This window comes from Tachysurus vachellii, chromosome 2 (genome assembly GCF_030014155.1).
Source record: "Tachysurus vachellii isolate PV-2020 chromosome 2, HZAU_Pvac_v1, whole genome shotgun sequence".
NCBI classification, from domain to species: domain Eukaryota; kingdom Metazoa; phylum Chordata; class Actinopteri; order Siluriformes; family Bagridae; genus Tachysurus; species Tachysurus vachellii.
In genome coordinates, this window is record NC_083461.1 from 4,135,571 (window position 1) to 4,152,555 (window position 16,985).

At 42.2% G+C, this 16,985-nt stretch overlaps 1 protein-coding gene across 1 annotated transcript in view; it reads left to right on the forward strand.

The window, feature by feature from the left end:
* The window catches only part of nsfb (N-ethylmaleimide-sensitive factor b), a 28,225-nt gene extending 17,141 nt beyond the window's left edge, over positions 1–11,084 (forward strand). The window contains exons 14-22 of the mRNA XM_060894458.1: positions 995–1,151; positions 1,261–1,394; positions 1,503–1,569; positions 2,039–2,118; positions 4,148–4,282; positions 4,717–4,830; positions 7,458–7,513; positions 7,624–7,698; positions 9,458–11,084. Coding sequence (XP_060750441.1) covers positions 995–1,151; positions 1,261–1,394; positions 1,503–1,569; positions 2,039–2,118; positions 4,148–4,282; positions 4,717–4,830; positions 7,458–7,513; positions 7,624–7,654 — 774 coding nt within the window. The 3' untranslated portion in view covers positions 7,655–7,698; positions 9,458–11,084. The remainder of the gene's footprint in view (positions 1–994; positions 1,152–1,260; positions 1,395–1,502; positions 1,570–2,038; positions 2,119–4,147; positions 4,283–4,716; positions 4,831–7,457; positions 7,514–7,623; positions 7,699–9,457) is intronic.
* Positions 11,085–16,985: the final 5,901 nt, after the last annotated feature.

Sequence of the window (16,985 nt, forward strand, 5' to 3'; positions counted from 1 at the left end):
ATTTGTTTTTGGCTACATATTTATTCATTTAATTATCTATCAAAGTGTGTGTGTGAGTGTCTCTGTCTGTGTCTGGGTGTGTCTTTCTGTCTGTGTCTGGGTGTGTCTTTCTGTCTGTGTCTGGGTGTGTCTGTGTCTGGGTGTGTCTTTCTGTCTGTGTCTGGGGGTGTGTCTCTGTCTGTGTCTGGGGGTGTGTCTGTGTCTGGGGGTGTGTCTCTGTCTGTGTCTGGGGGTGTGTCTCTGTCTGTGTCTGGGGGTGTGTCTCTGTCTGTGTCTGGGGGTGTGTCTCTCTGTCTGTGTCTGGGGGTGTGTCTGTGTCTGGGGTGTCTCTCCATCCTGTCATCCTGTGTGTGTGACTTCCTGTGTGTGTGTGTGTGACTTCCTGTGTGTGTGTGTGTGTGACTTCCTGTGTGTGTGTGTGTGTGTGACTTCCTGTGTGTGTGTGTGTGTGACTTCCTGTGTGTGTGTGTGTGTGACTTCCTGTGTGTGTGTGTGTGTGACTTCCTGTGTGTGTGTGTGTGTGACGTCCTGTGTGTGTGTGTGACTTCCTGTGTGTGTGTGTGTGACTTCCTGTGTGTGTGTGTGTGTGTGACTTCCTGTGTGTGTGTGTGTGTGTGACTTCCTGTGTGTGTGTGTGTGTGACTTCCTGTGTGTGTGTGTGTGTGTGACTTCCTGTGTGTGTGTGTGTGTGTGACTTCCTGTGTGTGTGTGTGTGTGTGTGTGACTTCCTGTGTGTGTGTGTGTGTGTGTGACTTCCTGTGTGTGTGTGTGTGTGTGTGTGACTTCCTGTGTGTGTGTGTGTGTGTGTGTGACTTCCTGTGTGTGTGTGTGTGTGTGTGTGACTTCCTGTGTGTGTGTGTGTGTGTGTGTGACTTCCTGTGTGTGTGTGTGTGACTTCCTGTGTGTGTGTGTGTGTGTGTGTGTGACTTCCTGTGTGTGTGTGTGACTTCCTGTGTGTGTGTGACTTCCTTTGTGTTTGACTTCCTGTGTGCAGGCGTTTGGCACCAATCAGGAGGATTACACCAGCTACATCCTGAATGGCATTGTGAAGTGGAGTAACGCCGTGTCTGACATCTTGGGAGACGGAGAGCTGCTGGTGCAGCAGACTAAGAACAGTGAACGCACCCCACTAGTGACGGTGCTGCTGGAAGGTAAGTCACGTCACATCACGTCACACTACACTATACACACCACACACACACGTGTACATGTGTTCAAATCCATCGTTCCTTCCTCACATGTGAGTTCTGGCTCCTCCAGGTCCACCTCACAGCGGTAAAACCGCTCTGGCAGCTAAAATCGCCGAGGAATCACAGTTTCCCTTCATCAAAATCTGCTCTCCAGACAAGATGATCGGCCACTCGGAGATCGCCAAGTGCCAGGCCATCAAGAAGGTGACGATGAAGCAGCTCTCATGTAATAAACGCTCAGAGCCGATCATGTGGCCTGAGTTCTCACGTGTGTGTGTGTGTGTGTGTGTGTGTGTGTGTGTGTGTGTGTAGATATTTGATGATGCCTATAAGTCTCAGCTGAGCTGCGTTTTGGTGGACGATATCGAGCGGCTCTTGGGTGAGTTTATTTATTTATTTTAACGTTTCTTTAAAGTTTAAAGATCTGTTCTGACAGTGTGACAGACACTATCTAGGGTCCACAGTGCTGCTCTGTTTGTGCCCTCTGTAGTGAACATATTTAGATAATAACCATTTGGGATGCAGCCGATGTGCCTACAGTCAGTTGAAGGTGGCATTGAAAGTGGCAGGTTTTAATGTGGGTCATTTCAACAAACAAACTCTTTATTTGTGTTTGTGTGTGAGTTTTATATTGATCTTATGCACCATCCAGTTGTCCACACAAAAAGAAAGGAATACCTGAGCGGCTTGGGGGGTGTTTTGTCTGGTCCCCACAAACGAATGAAGTGGAATGAAATGAAAGCACTTAGATGAAGTGCTGGTTAGAATGAAATCGCTGCATTAATAATTAGATTATAATGCTAAATGCTCATAATGACAAACGTGTGTGTGTGTGTGTGTGTTCTTAGAATTTGTCCCGATCGGACCTCGTTTCTCAAACTCCGTTCTGCAGGCCCTGTTAGTGCTGCTGAAGAAGGTGCCTCCTCATGTGAGTGTACACACACACACACACACACACTCCTCTCTCTCTCTCTCTCTCTCTCTCTCTCTCTCTCCCTCTCTCTCTCTCGTAGTACCAGCCCTTTACAGACAGGGGGCAGCAGAGCTTCTCTTTAACATATTTGTGTATTTTTTTTTCTATTGCATTACAGATCTGTTTAATTAAGGTATTTTTTAATAAAGAAATGCACATTTATACACGCTCCCTTGCTTGTTTATTGGCTAACTGTTAACTAGCCCATAAGTATTGGCCCCCCTCTGTCATTAAATTTAAAGTACTGCACACTGAGTAGATAGGATGTTTGGTGGTTTGTTCATAGTGTAATGATGACATTGGAAATGTGTTTGTGTGTGTGGGTGTGTGTCAGGAGGATGGTTTTAGTGTATCAGGTTGTTGTTGTAGATTATTACTAGACTTTAGCAGACCCACTTGACTTGTCACCTTTGCACTTCCTGTAGTCTTCACCATCTTCAGCATCTGATTCAGTGAGAAGGAGGTTTGACTCTGAATTGACTCATCTGCAGGAAAGGAGTCAAGCTTGCTGTGCATTTTGGTTTGCGTTCAGCTATTTTATTTATTTATTTAGAATTTCTTTACCAAACTGAGCCAAAGAACAGGACTGCAGTACTGCAACTCCATTCATCGTAACCGTTATAAATAAATGTTCCATTGATGTGGATTCTAATATCATGAGTTAAGCAAAAACAAAGAAGAATTTGCTTCTATTTAACCTAAAGAATATTCAGATTGTTTACAAACCTATTGGTTCGTGCACAAAGAAAATCGTCCATAGAAGCGCCTTTATTTCCCGTCGCTAAACGGAAGCGCAGTCTTCTGGTTTATGGTCTAGAAAATTCTTTCTAAAGGTGTCTGTGGATGTTTATTTCTAAGCCGTTTGAAATCTGGCGTCGTTGTGTTATCCTGCAGCCGTGGCTCTGTCAGTGTTGCGGTGCTCTATGTGCAGGCCAGGGTGTGTATTGTCAGTGTTTTGTTTATGGCGTGGTGTTTTTGTGCATCCGGGGTGAACAGCGACTGCTCTGTTTCTCCGGGTCGAGCCTGTGTGTGCGAGCTCAGCGGGGAGTCCGTGAACGGGAGACGCTGGACTGAAAGGTCCTGTGAGAGCGTGGGGACCTGGCAGGCCCGCCGCCGCCTGTGTGCCACCTCATCTACATGCACTGGCATGTTCCAACCCCCGCGCCACAGGAGGGCGACCCATAATCCCCTCGGCTCGCCTGGGCCTCTGGGAATGACCTACCTCTACGACAATCTATAACTACCCCGGCTTTCTCGCAACATTCTGGAAAATTCCTCTAGATTTTCGAGGAATTGTTTGTAAAACGTTGCACGTTACGTTAACTTGTAGAATTTACCTGTAGAATGTTTTCCAAACTCCTGCCATGCTTTTATTGTACCTTGTCGATGCCTGGCTGCCCCGCTGACTCGCTTAGGAGGCTTCAGCACATGTCCTGGGAAGAAAAAAAATGTCCAAGCACTTTACACCGATCTTGTTAAACCTACACCGGCTGTTTTTTACGTTCTACTTCGACTACAGAGTATTGCACATGATTTCTTAATATCTGAAGTTCTAAATGGTTTTCCTGATCCCTAACACTCGGGAAACCGTTCCTCCGACTCGGGAAAACGAGGAAACCCAGCAAGAAAACCCAGCTTTCAGAATGTGGTGTCGAATCAAGATAGACGCTCAACAGCTGTGTATATACCGTAGTAGTGTTTACATTCGATCGATCAACACACTGATATATTCGCCTGTTATATCCAGAGCGTTGCCTGTAGCCTGCTTAGCTGGCTCGCTTTTTGCTAACGTAGGGTGGCCATGTTTTTTTGTTTTTTTTTTTCTTCTTTCTCCCTCAACTTTCTATAAATCACATATCTATAGTCAGTTATTTACGTTTTTTTTTGCACATCTGTAATAAAGAACAGATTTTAATCAAAGGCAAGTTTGTATTTCTGTGATTTTGGCCCTTGTTGATGATTGTGTGTGTGTGTGTGTGTGTAGGGTCGTAAGCTGCTGATCTTGGGAACCACCAGTCGTAAGGACGTGCTACAGGAGATGGGGATGCTGGACGCCTTCAGCACAACCATCCACATCCCCAACATCTCCAGAGGAGAGCACCTGATGGAGGCACTGGAGGTCTGACTCACTGAGAGGAGTGAGAAAGGAGGGTGGGGGGAGAGAGGGAGAGCGAGAGAGAGAGATCGAGAGAGCGATAGATGGGAAGATGGATAGGGGGATAAATGGATTAATGGTTAAAGAGTATAAATGCATTATTAGATGGATAAATGGGGAGATTGTTGAAAGGACAGATGGATTAGATCGATAAATAGAGAGATGGGTTAATAGATTGATAGATAGATAGATAGATAGATAGATAGATAGATAGACTTTTGAGTAACGAACAGATAAATAATGAGGACACTTTAGCTGCAATAATTAGAACAACTCTCAGGTTAAAGTTAGTTATTTCATCATTGTTGTGTTGTAGAGATGAGCACAGTATCTGTATTTAATATTGTATGTGTGTGTGTGTGTGTGTGTGTGTGTGTGTGTGTGTGTGTGTGTGGTAGCTGCTGGGAGGCTTCCAAGAAGACGAACGTGTGCAAATTGCCAAGGAAGTGAAAGGCAAAGGAGTGTGGCTCGGCATTAAGAAGCTTCAAATGCTCATTGAGATGTCCCTGCAGGTGAGAGATAGAGTGAGCGAGAGAGAGAGTGAGCGACACAAACCGATAGAGAGAAAGAGAGAGAGATACACACACACACACACACACACACAGACAAAGAGAGAGATACACGCACCGTTATACACAGAGAGATACATAGGAGCGTGTGGTATCCTGGTGGTTAAGGTGTTACTACGGGCTACCAATCAGAAGGTTGTGAGTTCGATCCCAGGTCCACTAAGCTGCCACTGTTGGGCCCCTGAGCAAGGCCCTTAACCCTCAATTGCTCAGCTGTATAAAAATGAGATAACGTAAGTCGATCTGGATATAAGGACGTCTGCCAAATGCTGGAAATGTAAATGTAGATACACATACACACAGATAGAGACCGAGATGTACAGACACACACACACACACACACCGATACAGAGACAGAGGGAGACCCACACACACACACAGAGATGCACATATGTACACACACAGCTCTACAGACTGATAGAGAGCGCTCTCCTTCCTCTTTGTCTAGACGAGTCCTTGACTCACAGCCCTCACCATTAATCCTGTGAACTTTGAGTCATTTATCAGTTTTAATTATTTTACACCGTGTGCCAAGTGTGTTCACTGTGCTCCGGATGTGCTTCCTGTCACATAAAGCTCTTAAAGCTCTTAGAAACACGTCAAGCCCTTCTCACGTCACCACATACTTCACCTCGCGCGCACGACGTCTTAAATCCAACAGCTTTAAGTTTTATATCAACCTGCACGGTCTAATACGTTATCGTTCCTATAGCAACAGCTCGTTCACCGGGACGCGTACGAGTGCCGCGCTACTCGATTTAAAACTTTAGTTCATGAACAGAGTATTTGTTTAATAATAATTTTTCTTATTACCTTATTACATTGTTGTAAATTATTTTCCTATAACAGCACAACATGCAGGGTTTCATCCCTCGACCAATTAGGTCACAGTACGCAAATACGGGGACGTGCTGCACCAGGTTGTCTGCGGGAAGTGGGCGGAGCTTGGGTGGGTCGGACTAAAAAAACGTTCACGCGTCGACAATTTTAAATGTCTTGTATATTATCGCTTAGGCTTTAAACTCCTAAACAAGACTTAGACTTTATTTTTAAATAAATTGTTCCCACGGGAAACGACGACAACGTCGAGGTTGTTAAATATAGCATCATAACAAGGCGTGGATTTTTTTAACGACGTTTTTTTTTTTTTTCTGTTGCGTTTTTACGAAATCATTTTAATTGACAATGAACCTTTTTAAGAATTAAAGTTTCCTTCTTTTCCTTTTTTATCAGCGCTGTTATCCTTTATTCACTTTTAATCGCGTGCTTACGATCGTCGCCTGGCGTTTGTTAGGAGTTATTTGCGGTGTCGTTTAGCGGCAGCGTGAGTGCTGTTTATGACTCGTAGTCCTGTTTGTGCTGGATGCTCGGCCGTAATTTCTGTGGTATGTCCCCCCCTTTCTCCTCCCGCAGAGGTATGAGAGTAAGTCTGCCGAGACATGCTGCTCACAGACGCGCTGCTCCGACGTGACGGCCCTCCCGGATTTCTCCTCTTTTCCTTGCATTCCCTCCTTGCATTCCTTTTTTTCCCCTCCTCCCTCCTTCGATCGTTTTTTTTCACTTCGCCCGCGTTCTGACTCCAACACAGCCACGGGCAACGAGGAGAGATACGTTAAGGCGTACACAGCCATTCATTTAGTTTTCCTGACTAATCCCTGCCTGTGCAGAACTCTTAACGCTCCTCATCCACCTGTGCACAGCTTTGTGGCGAACGTTCCCGGCTCACTCCGATGTTCGGATCAGTTCACACGCCCGACATTAGGGATGTGTTCCAATTCAGTAGCCTGAACTAGGGGACTTGAAATTAGGGTTAGTGTGGGTTGTGTTGTGATCTCTTTTAGGTAAATTGCTGCTCTAAGATAGTTATTACCTTTATCTGATTACCTTTATCACCCTTTAGGCGCTGTACAGAATTTTCTAGAAAAGACAAACACTCAGAATGCAAATTAATCTCATTGCTCTCTCTCATATATATGATATATCGTGTGTCTCTCTCTCTCTTGTGTGTGTCTCTCTTGTGTGTGTCTCTCTTGTGTGTGTCTCTCTCGTGTGTGTCTCTCTCACGTGTGTCTCTGTCTTTCTCTCTCTCTTGTGTGTCTCTCGTGTGTGTGTATCTCTTGTGTGTGTGTATCTCTCTCTTGTGTGTGCCTCTCGCGTGTGTCTCTCTCTCGTGTGTGTGTGTGTGTGTCTCACTCTCGCGTGTGTGTGTGTGTGTCTCTCTCTCTTGCGTGTGTGTCTCTTTTGTGCGTGTCTCTCTCTCTTGTGCATGTGTGTGTCTCTCTTTTGTGCATGTGTGTGTCTCTCTCTTGTTTGTTTCTCTCTCTTGTGTGTGTCTCTTCCTCTCCTTCTGTCTCTGTCTCTCTCGTGTGCGTCTCTCTCTTGTGTGTCTCTTTCCTCTCTTTCTCTCTTTCTCTCTCTCTCTCTCTCTCTCTCTCTCTCTCTCTCTCTCTCTCTCTCTCTCTCATGTGTGTCTCTCTCTTGTGTGTGTCTCTTCCTCTCTTTTTGTCTCTCTGCCTCTCTCCCTCCCTCTCTCTCTCTCTCGTGTGTGTGTGTGTGTGTGTGTGTTTTAGATGCCGAATCAATACAGAGTTAAGAAGTTTTTGTCTTTGCTGACAGAAGAGGGCGCGTAAGTCCTTCTGCATTCACTCTTCTCCTGTCTGGCATTAAAGATGATTCAGTTCAGTGTGAGTTTTCCTTAAAGCTTTATTCTCCTCTCTCATCCTGCTTCCTCTGTAGATTGGGCTCCGATAAGCACTTGATGTTATAAAGGACCGCCGCTGGAGCACGGACACACGCTCACAGGCTGTCACGGTGAGAAACGACGCCATGTTTCACTCTTGTTTCTGTTTCATTTTCTTGTTTCATTTAGTGCTTGAAAGTTAGTGCCCCCTCCATAGACACACATTCATTTCACCGTATTTTAAAGGCTTCCACACGATCCAGCATTCTTCTGCTTTCTGCCAAACGCGACCCACATGATTGTATTTCACTTTCACGTTTCATTAAATATAAACGAAACCCTAACGTTTTCCCGTCTGAGCTGAGCACATCTTATCCCGTGACCTGCTGAAACGAAAGTCGCCGATGTTGCTGTGGCACAAGAAGAATAAGCATTTTAGTCTTTAAGTGAAATCACGAAATGTCACGAAACCCTAAATCTAGGTGTGCAAATAAAACTACAAAGAAGTAAATAGATGTGTTAAAAATGTCATCTTTTAATGCTATAACCTGCTCTCTGAAGTAAAGGCAATCAAAGCAAAGCTGGAATAAAGCGTCTTCCTACAGAACACGTAACCCGATAAAGCATCTTAAACAGTACGCACGTGAGCGTGTAAAGCATTTATTTAGCTGATGCCCTTATACACAGTGACTTATTATGTAGCTTTGTAGAAGCCAACATTCTGTTTTCCTATTTCAGCTTAGACAAAAATTTATAAAATTTAATGCGACCTAGGGCTTTCGAGCCACATGCACCAAATTCAGATATACAGTATTGTAGACCCTGAAGATTGTTGCTATTACTTTTCTAAGTGATCCGAGTACCGGTACTTCCAGTACCGGGTCTCAAATTGGCCTTTTTTTCCATAGACTATAAATTTGCAGGTTTATAACTTGGCAAGCTTTCGAACTATCTACACCAAACTCGGCCAGCTCCTTTAGGGTGATACTCTGAACAAAGTTTAAATTGGTGTACCGACTGGCCTTCTGGTTGTCCCACAGCCCCGCCCCCAAAATATGCAAAATCAAAAAACTTTTTACAACATGGACATGTGACATATCAAAACACTCAGAACAATGAGAGGAACTTCCTCACGTGTATTCTGATGACGTCACATGCTCGTTTCCACTTTCCTCCAAATGTTTTGGCACCCAATCTTTCTGTCCACTTGCCTCCAAAAGTAACCCTGACCCTTATGTCCACTCGCCTCCAAAAAGCACCGGCCTTTGCGAATACTTGTCTCGTCAAAGCCGACATCAAAGTTTGTCACGACGAACTTTACAAATCTAGTTTTTTATCTGACTTTCTTCACATCTGAGAAAGTGAAGGTCCAGGGCTTTGGTCAGGAGCTCAGCGGTGGCACGTTGGTGGATCTTGTACCCGAGCTCACCACTTTTCAGTCTGATCAGTAGTTCAACACCTTAACCACTAAGCTACCACATGGCCCTAGAGCAGGATGACTGTATGAGGTAATTAATCATGAAAGACAGAAATGTAGACTGAGAGCAGTTCAGTTCAGCGAGCACTGAGCTTCGTGCGGTTGGCCGCCTTCACACACGCTGTTTAAAATTCACTCATTCATCTTCTACCGCTTATCCGAACTACCTCGGGTCACGGGGAGCCTGTGCCTATCTCAGGCGTCATTGGGCATCAAGGCAGGATACACCCTGGACGGAGTGCCAACCCATCACAGGGCACACACACTCACACAATCACACACTACACTGATTGATTAATTATTATGTTTGTCTTTGTCTCCTGTCAGAAAATACGAGACTAACCTGTTTTTTATTTTTTTTGTTTTTTTTTCCTTTCATTTTGTTTTTCTTTTTTTTTTAATTTCCCCCCAAGGAACTTAGCATTGTGTCGTGTCCTGATGTGATGTGTGCTGCTGCTGAATCGACGCCATCACTCTGTCCTGTCCAACACAAGCTCTGATGATTAGCAACTCCACCGAACTGCACATGGACGCTGGTGTGTATAAACACGCTGCAGCGATCAGTGCTACGATGGTGAAAGCTTCCCATCGAAACCGGGCGTGTGTGTGTGTGAGAGCGTGTGTGTGAGAGCGTGTGTATGTTTGTATATAGTAAGGTATGCTAATCGATCAGTGTGTGTATGCAAACACTAGGCATTAAACATTCCTGTTTAATCTGAAGCGATGCCTTAGTCTTAATCCCGTTCATTTGAAGTTATAGAGAGACTTAGATTTGTATTTTTAGCTCCGTGATTGACTGTAGGCTTGTGAGATGAAATCATATAATTATCCTTATATAATATTACACAATAGCCAGTGACCTTCGTTGTCTGTAATTATCTTTATTATATAATGAACCATTATGGATTTAGCCACGCAAGACAAACACTTTACAGTACAATTTATTTATTTTGTTACTTAGATTGAACTCTTTATTATTATTATTATTATTATTATTATTATTATTAATTTTTTTTTTTTTTTTTTTTTTAAATTTAATAATTATATGCTGGATGGTGGATTTTTAGGTGCTGATTAGTGGTGGTGATGATGATGATGGCTACTATTATTATTATTATTATTATTATTAATAATAATATTATTAATATTCCACCCTCCTCTATTCTTCTTAAACCTTAAACAATATAAATTCATCTTCTTTCAGTTGTTTTTCCACTAAATCGTTTATCGAGATTTTTTTTTTTTTATCCAGGAACTGGATCTCAAGAGCAATAAACATCTCACAAGCCTAATACACTGTTTTCTCTCATGCAGTGTATTGCATAAACATGTCTAATACACAGCACAGTCTGATTAATCTAATCTTTTTTTGTTTGTTGTTTGTTAAGGCGTATGTTCTCTAAGAATCTCCAGGAACAGGTGTATTTATACTGAGGTCAGGTCACGTGTCGACTCTGTTTCACGAATTTCATGCTTTCTGATTAAAAACTAGATCTTTTACTTTTTTTTTTTTTTATTTCTGTGGGAATAAAGTTAAACTGTTTACTTTTTTTTTTTTTATTTAAATAAATAATTTTTTTCTCATGCTGCTTTGTTTGCACTACCGGTCAAAAGTTTGTGGTCTGCCTGATTCATTTTTCCATGAAGTTTTCCATGAAAATGATTAAAGTGAACTGTAAACTGAACACGTAGTTAAGACATTAATGAGGTTCGCATTTAAAGCCTTGAAGCCCTTTTGGCAAACTAGCTATCAGTTTGTTGAAGAAATCTGAGGAAATCTCACTCCATGCTTCCTGAAGCACCTCCCACATGTATGACTGGATCGACGGACACTTTTCCATCCAGATGAAGGTCTCCTTTTGAGTCTCTCAAGGTTTCTTCTTTCTATCGTCTCAGGAAGTTTTTTTTCTCACCCCCGTCACCTCTTGCTTGTTCATCGGGGATCATTTAAATCTTGAATTTTTACAAATCTTACAAAGCTGCTTTGAATTCACTGTAAAAATCGCTATAACAATAAAGTTTGATTTGCGTTAAATAGAACGAATACGAGTCTCTAAAGTTCTTCATTAGCTTTGAGCTGTGCTTTGGCTCGTTGCTCTGTTTTCTTGATCATGATTCTTTTTTTTTTTTTTTTTTTTAAATCATGAACAAATCTAGCACTTGGGCAGCACCGAAGCACCTCCAGACCTTCACTTGTCCTCCATCGTGTTTGACAGGTCTTGTCAGTGTTCTTTAGCACGTCTTAATCTCCAGTCACACTTATTTATTTTTATGTGACTGTTTCTTTAAAGTGCGGGGTCACGGTGGCTTAGTGGTTAGCACGTTCGCCTCACACCTCCAGGGTTGGGGGTTCGATTCCCACCTCCACCTTGTGTGTGTGGAGTTTGCATGTTCTCCCCGTGCCTCGGGGGTTTCCTCCGGGTACTCCGGTTTCCTCCCCCGGTCTAAAGACATGCATGGTAGGTTGATTGGCATCTCTGGAAGATTGTCCGTAGTGTGTGATTGCGTGAGTGAATGAGTGTGTGTGTGTGCCCTGCGATCGGTTGGCACTCCGTCCAGGGTGTATCCTGGCTTGATGCCTGATGACGCCTGAGATAGGCACAGGCTGCCCGTGACCCGAGGTAGTTCGGATAAGTGGTAGAAAATGAATGAGTGAGAGTGTTTCTTTAAAGCCAGCATCCTGAACTCAGCTCTTATCTGGTATTTTGAGAGACTGGCGGATGCTCCAGATACTTAACTTGCCTAAAGAAGGCATTTTTATTGTCCTCCTTGGGGCATTGGTGGTGCAAGCAGTTAGGCTCTGGCTGTTGATTGAAGGAATCCAGGCTCAAGCCCCAGCACTGCCAAGCTGTTGGGTTCTTGATCAAGGCTCCTAACCTTCACTGCTCCAAGGGGTGCTGTATCATAGCTGACCCTGTGCTCTGACTCCAAGCTCCTCGATTGGGATATGCGAGGAAAAGAATTTCACTGTGCTGTAATGTATATGAGGTGATAATAAAGGCTTTTATGCCTCCAATTTTATTGTCCCGATGAGTGATGAAAATGATGAAAGTCATCAGTTTAGATTTTATAATTGATTTAATTATATATTAATTGGGGGTGGGGGAGTGTGCCTGTTTTGTTTTTTTTTTTTTTAGGAAATTCTGGTCACGCCAAACTTTGTACCTGTAGTATAGATTCATGATCTCGATATAATACACATGCTGGATCGGGGGGGTTAATACTTATGCACACCCATTTAGTGAACATTTTGCGAAAGTTAATGGTGTCGTATCGATGACACAAAAGAGTAAGTTCCAAAATAAATCCATCAATTAAGACAAAAATGCTGTGCAAAAGTAAATGCACCCACAGGAAGTGTTTGCGTACACTGCACTGATTGGCTGTCGATCTGTTCTCTGTGATCTATGACCTTTTATGGAGCTTTGTGGGTGTGGCTAAATGTGAAGCAGCTGAATGCTCTCCAATTTATCAACATATACGTGTGAGTGTGAAGAAAAGCAGCGTTCGTGAAGCAGTTCTTAATCCAAAGTGGCATTTAAGTCAGTAAAATCACACAATGTGGCCAAAAAATGGTAACAGACACCAAGCCATCATGAAATTATTGATCATTTTCGTTCCTTGGTGCCTTCAACCGTCTGTGCCTTCGCTGTCTGTTTAGTTCCTAATAATAAAAGTGATATTTTAAGTAAATAATTTTGCTGTAATAAAATGTTTTATTTTTTTATTTTAAGCTTTTTTTAAATCACTGTGACAAACGATAAATAAATCTGAAATCTTACATAACAAATGTTCATTTGGAGTGTCATCTTATTTTTATTTTTTATTTATTGATTGTTTTATATATAATTTTATGTATATGATAAAATCCAGTATGCTTCATGTTTAAAACCCACAACAGAAAGAGACGACGTGTTGAATTGTGTTCAGGAATTCCCAGGATGTTTAAAGCTTAGAGTTCTTTCTTTCATCCCCCCATCTCTCTCTCTTTCTCTCTCTTTTTCTTTCTTTCTTTCTCTCTCTCTCTCTCTCTCTCTCTCTCTCTCTCGTTCTCCCTCTCTCCCCCTCTTTCTCTCTTGCTCTCTCTTCTCTCTCTCTCTCTCTCTTTCTCTTTTTCTTTCTCCATCTTTCTTTCTCTCTCTTTCTTCTCTCTCTCTCTTTCTTCCTCCCTCTCTCGCTTTCTCTTTCTCTCGTTCTCTCTCTCTATCTCACTTTCTCTCCTGCTCTCTCTCCATCTTTCTCTGTCTTTCTCTTTTTCTCTCTCCATCTCTCTCTCTCTCTCTCTCTCTCTCTCCCCATCTTTCTCTCTTGCTCTCTCTCTTTTCTCTCTCTCTCTCTCTTTCCATCTTTCTCTCTCTCTTTTTCTTTCTCCATCTTTCTTTCTCTCTTTCTTCCTCCCTCTCTCGCTCTCTCTCTCTCTTTCTCTTTTTCTTTCTCCATCTTTCTTTCTCTCTCTTTCTTCTCTCTCTCTTTCTTTCTTCCTCCCTCTCTCGCTTTCTCTCGTTCTCTCTCTCTCTCTCTCTCTCTCTCTCTCTCTCTCTCTCTCTCTCTCTCTCGACATTTACACTCGGTGTTAGGAGATGCCACAGCTTCACAGGCCTCGAGCTGACGTATGCACTGAGCACTGAAATGACAGATTATATGCAGGCTGAGACGGTAACCAAGAGGAAGATCATTACCCTTTATTAGAGCTGCGTGGGAAACTAGAAACAGTTTGGGCCACCGTTCTCTTAACCACTAATGAGCAAATAAATTAAACTGCGCTGTAACGTAAGGTCACGTGTATAAATATATATATATATGGTTCGGTTATTTTAGTAGTTTAGTACGTCTAGGTTTAAAAACAAAGCAATAATATAGCAGTTTAACCATCAGGTAGTAGCAGAATTCAGAAGTAAAAGCATGAGACAGTAAGTCGTTCTTCAAATATATAATCTTAGTTCAGTCATACAGATATATACATTGTATAATAAATAATATTTATAAAAACATAACATTTCCAGACGATAAAATAAAAAAAAAAAAAAAAGGAAAGAAAGGGAATTAATAACTTTGTACAAAACTTTGGATATATAGCGGGCTGGGAGGAACAGAAAGGGAGTGCTGAAATGACCAGTGATGGTGGGCGGAGCTCCGCGTGGGAAGACGAAACGTTCTGGACGTGGAGGTTGAGCGGAGGACGATTCGGTTTCAAGGAGATGACGCTAATGTCTACCTTCTGCTTGTGTAGTTAAACTTAATGAATGGGATGTGTAGGACTGTTGGAACATGTAAGGAACCCTGTGCCTGTCTGTTTGTCTGTGAAGCCCGTCGTCCCTCCCCCTCGACGTCAGCCGTCTCACACACACACACACACACACACACACACGGGTTAGGACACACAGACCGCATTGCCTTTTAATGTCCAAACAGCAGCTGAGCTAAGACTTAAGAGAATAACATCTCCCAAACCCCAATGTTCCTCCCCCTTTCCAATATCTATAGCCGTTAGAGAAGTTTAGACGGTTATATGTATAATGCCTAACATTCATTCTGTTACTCAGTGTGTTTCGTAAGTGCAAATTTAACTCTAAAATTAATTCTGGATGCAAATGAAGTTTGACTGTGTGTGTGTGTGTGGGTGTGTGGGTGGTTTGGCTTCTACCTGAAAACACTTTGGCTTTGTTTAGACAGGTAGTCAATTTCTACACACCTGCTCTTTGCCTTCGAATCACCACCATCATAAAAGAAAATGCATCACGTTAGAGTTCATGGCCACAAATCATACCGTTCCAGTCATTTCAGCAGCACAGCATTATTTCCCATTTCTATTAATGAGGTTTTTGTTCCCACCCTTATAATTCTGGACATGTTCAGCAGGCAGTGTTGATATATTAGTTTTTCTATACATGTAGATCAGTGTGTGAGATCAGTGACCTGTGACTTTTTTTTAAAGGAATACTCCAGCATTTTTCCATCTAATCTCTCTTTACGATGACGGATAACTATACACAAAAAATTCTATTTTCTGGGAAACGAACTGGAAATCTGTGCACTTTAAACACGGTTATAATGAAAGGCTAAAGGCGGATGTTGAATTTTGTCGATAAATGTTTCAAATGTTATTTAAGGAACGCAAACGTTTTAAAAATTATAAAATGTTTTCAACATTTTTTTGTGCAACATTGGAACAATGAAGCAAAATGTTGTTTTGTCATAATCATTAATTCTTTTATTTAAAATGTCTCCCTAAAAATGCAAATTATATATTATAGATTAAAAGTTTTATTTACAAATAGCAAAATTAGTTTGCAAAAATGGTTATTGTTCTACCAAAAACTGCCCTTACTGACTTGTTTCTTCTAAATGAAATCAAATGCATTTTGCGTTATTTGTACTTTTTATTATTCATTCATTCATTCATTCATTTTCTACCGCTTATCCGAACTACCTCGGGTCACGGGGAGCCTGTGCCTATCTCAGGCGTCATCGGGCATCAAGGCAGGATACACCCTGGACGGAGTGCCAACCCATCGCAGGGCACACACACACTACGGACAATTTTCCAGAGATGCCAATCAACCTACCATGCATGTCTTTGGACCGGGGGAGGAAACCGGAGTACCCGGAGGAAACCCCCGAGGCACGGGGAGAACATGCAAACTCCACACACACAAGGCGGAGGCGGGAATTGAACCCCCAACCCTGGAGGTGTGAGGCGAACGTGCTAACCACTAAGCCACGGTGCCCCTTTTTATTCTTTTATTTTAGAAATTTTTCTTTTTTACAAAATTCTGCAAAATTCAGTGCCCTTCAACTTCCATTATAAGAGTGTCTTGTATTCAGAAAATAGTATAACAGCTGCTTTGCATTATTTAGTTTGGTAATTTCGACAGAATTCATCGATTTTCCGTAGACTTCCATTATAGACGAGTTTTATAAACTATATAAATGAAATGCAATGTAACTCGTCATTTTGCATTATTTACAGTAGTCATGCAGTTTAAAGATTTTACTGGCAGAAATCAACTGCCCCAGATTTACATCACAAGGGAATTAGTCTAAGAGCACGATTTAGTCATAAAACAAAGTTTCCAGGAACAAATTCACGGAAATTTGCATAAAATTTGCATTTGTAAAAACGGACAGAATTCACTGACTCTCCGTAGACCTCTGTTATAGGTTCTGTTATTTAGTCGTGCATTGTAAAATTGTATTTTTCAGAAATCAACAAATGTCCTTAGATTTCCATTGAGTGAGTTTTATAAAATTTGTAAAGGGAATTTGGTTGTAATTTAGCATAATTTAAAACGTATTTAACTGCTAATTTTAAAAAGTATATTGAAACAATTCAATAGATGTCTATAGACTTTCATTTGAGGAACTTTTCATAAAATTTGTAAAAGGAATCCAGTGTGTCGGCTGTAATTTTTGCATTATTTAGTCACGTTATGAATTTTGAATTCGACAATTCCCCGTATATTCCGTTGTATGGAAGTTTGCAGTTTTTTACTGCCTACAAAGAAATGCATTGACTTCTTGCCTGTGGTAACTACACGTACGCTACAGATGCAGTAGATAGACATTTTGTTGACAAAACGTTGGAGTACTCCTTTAAATGGCACACCTGTGCAGGATCAGGGAGGACATTAAGGAAAAGCATAAGGATTACGTCATTATCAGTAGTCTATTCAGGCTTAAAGACCCCGGCCTTCGGATGCACTTCGGGCTCAGAATGATCAGTAGTTAAGTAAGCACACTTCCTCCATCACCCCTTTCTTCTCTCACCAGCCCCCTCCAGCTGTGTTCATGTCGGCGCAGTGTGAGAGTGTGTTGGGCAGATATGTTTTCAGCCACCAGGCCTTTAGGAGAGATGACCGGGGGGCTAAAGTGATACCGGAAGACTTTGAGGGTTCAGGTAATAACGTGCTACACTCGTTTCACACACCAAAGCTGAAATAA